General features: G+C 60.8%; 1 protein-coding gene across 1 annotated transcript in view; it reads left to right on the top strand.

Annotated features, from left to right (window-relative positions):
• Positions 1–6: 6 nt before the first annotated feature.
• The window catches only part of IL1B (interleukin 1 beta), a 10,430-nt gene continuing 8,136 nt past the window's right edge, over positions 7–2,300 (top strand). The window contains exons 1-6 of the mRNA XM_017738724.1: positions 7–1,159; positions 1,246–1,294; positions 1,379–1,565; positions 1,672–1,842; positions 1,952–2,097; positions 2,184–2,295. Coding sequence (XP_017594213.1) covers positions 1,119–1,159; positions 1,246–1,294; positions 1,379–1,565; positions 1,672–1,842; positions 1,952–2,097; positions 2,184–2,295 — 706 coding nt within the window. The 5' untranslated portion in view covers positions 7–1,118. The remainder of the gene's footprint in view (positions 1,160–1,245; positions 1,295–1,378; positions 1,566–1,671; positions 1,843–1,951; positions 2,098–2,183; positions 2,296–2,300) is intronic.

Genomic DNA, 2,300 nt, shown 5'->3' with positions numbered 1-2,300 from the left:
CGGGCCGGGCCGGGCCGGGGAAGGGCCCTGGCAGGGCCTGGGATCCCCTGTGGGCTCTGGGGACCCCCGGAATGGCCAGACAGTTCTCACCGTGGCCTGGAGACCCTTGGTATGGCCTGGCAACACGCACCGTGGTCCATGGCCCGCAACCCTCGTCATGGCTTGGTGACCCTCACCGTGGCTTCAGGACCCCAACCGTGGCCTGGGGACCTCTGCCACGGCCTGGGGACTTACTTCCACTGTGTCGTGGAGGACCCCTTGCCCTGGGGGACCTCAGGCCTTTCGGGACATCCCAGCAAGTGTGACAGCCAGCGGATGCTCAGCAGGGCACAGGAAATGCTCCGGGAGCTCTGGGTTTCTGGCAATTTCCTGACACTGAGTCATGGTGGTGCCAGTCTCGGCCCCAGGAGTTGTGCAGGGCTGGACGGCACTTTCAGGAAGTGAAACAGGTGCCAGGAAAGCACCCCAACAGCCCAAGTCCACGCAAGCCCGGCCACGCACATCCCCGGCCCTCCCAGCATGGTGCAATCTCCGGCACACTGGATGGACACGAGGATGAGGGGTGTCCCTGAAGGCCATGTCCCTGAAGGCCATGTCCCCAGGGTGCCATGAGTGGGCACAAGAAACCGAGGGGACAGGAGGGTCCTGCACCCACTGGTGCTGGGGCAGTGGGGACAAGAGGGGTGCCAGAGGGCACACAGCTGGCCATGGCACCAGGGGTCTGGGCAGTGCAGAAGGAAGCTGTGGGGAAGCTTCGGCTCTGCCCCGCACCCCAGCTCCGGATCATTCCCTGCTCTGCCCCACACTCTGGTCCTGGAGCATCCCCTGCTCTGCTCCATGCTCTGCCTCCCCACTGCACTGCTTGGGGGCAACCAACCCCTCCAGCCCTCCAGTCTCAACAGAGTAATTGGGCAAAACTGGGCATTGCGAAACCTGGAAATCCCACTCTGACAACGCTTCCTTCTAGAGACTCTTGAAAACCAGCCCCACTGACGCCGGGCTCAGAGAGCAGCCAAGCAGCCCTGCAGGCGGGACAGGCAGGAGCAGGCAGCCAAGCGCCTCAGCAGTTTGCAGGTGCTGTGAAGTCTCTGCCCAGGACTGTGCAGCCAGTGACTGCAATGGCATTCGTCCCTGATTTGGACACACTGGAGAGCAGCAGGTAAGAAGAGATGTGCCAGAGAGGACTTTGGGGATGTGATTGCTGCATTCCTGACCTTGGCTTCACCATCTCTCTTTGCCTTTCAGCCTGAATGAGGAGACGTTGTATGGCCCCGACTGCTTCTGCCCACAGAAGGTAACGCTGGGGTGGTGGGAGCAGTGGGGTCCGTGTGGTATGGAAGCCAGGCTCTCACTCTGCATCCCCTTTCCTCCCCAAAAGCCCCAACTGGACTTGGAGGTGACATCGCCTGGGGTGGGCATCCAGGTGACAGTGACAAAAGGACACCTTTCCAGGACCTTTCGCCAGGCTGCCATCCTGGTGGCTGCTGTGACCAAGCTCCTAAAGCAGCCGTCGCACAAGGACTTTGCCGATAGTGACCTTGGCAGCTTCTTGGATGATATCTTCGGTAGGAGGGTGATGTCAGGGGTGTCACTCCAGCCAGAGGATACTCTTGGGGGATACTCTTGGACCTGGGAGCATCAGCGTCCCCCTGACTGTCTCACTCCCTACAGAGCCCGTCTCCTTCCAGTGCATCAAGGGCAGTTATACTGGGGCACCCGTTTTCCGCTACACTCGCTCCCAGTCCTTTGACATCCTGGACATTGACCATAAATGCTTCGTACTGGAGTCACCCACCCAGCTGGTGGCACTGCACCTGCAGGGACCTTCTGCTGGACGGAAAGGTGAGAGCATATGGTCCCATCCCACCGTCCCTCTCCCCAAACCCAGGACCATCCAGGAGCTGACCCACAATCCCAGGACCGCCTATTTACCTGTCCCTTCTCTCTGCAGTGAAGCTTAACATCGCTCTGTACCGTCCCCGGTCATCACAGGGCAGCCCAGGGTCTGGAAGGGTGCCGGTGGCACTGGGTATCAAGGGCTACCAGCTCTACATGTCATGTGTGATGAGTGGCACCAAGCCCGTGCTGCAGCTGGAGGTGAGCAGGGGGTCCCACCAGTGTGTCCTCTGTGGGGCTGGGGGCTCTATTCCACCTTAACTCCCATTTCACCTCCGTGGTTATAGGAAGCAGACGTCAGGAGGGATATTGAGAGTGTGGAGCTGACCCGCTTCATCTTCTATCGCCTGGACAGCCCAGCTGAGGGGACCACCCGCTTCGAGTCGGCTGCCCTCCCCCGCCGG

The sequence above is a fragment of the Corvus brachyrhynchos genome, unplaced genomic scaffold, assembly GCF_000691975.1.
Source record: "Corvus brachyrhynchos isolate BGI_N302 unplaced genomic scaffold, ASM69197v1 scaffold141, whole genome shotgun sequence".
Lineage (NCBI taxonomy): Eukaryota > Metazoa > Chordata > Aves > Passeriformes > Corvidae > Corvus > Corvus brachyrhynchos.
Note: the sequence above shows the minus strand (reverse complement) of the source record. Positions and strands in the feature narration are given on the sequence as shown.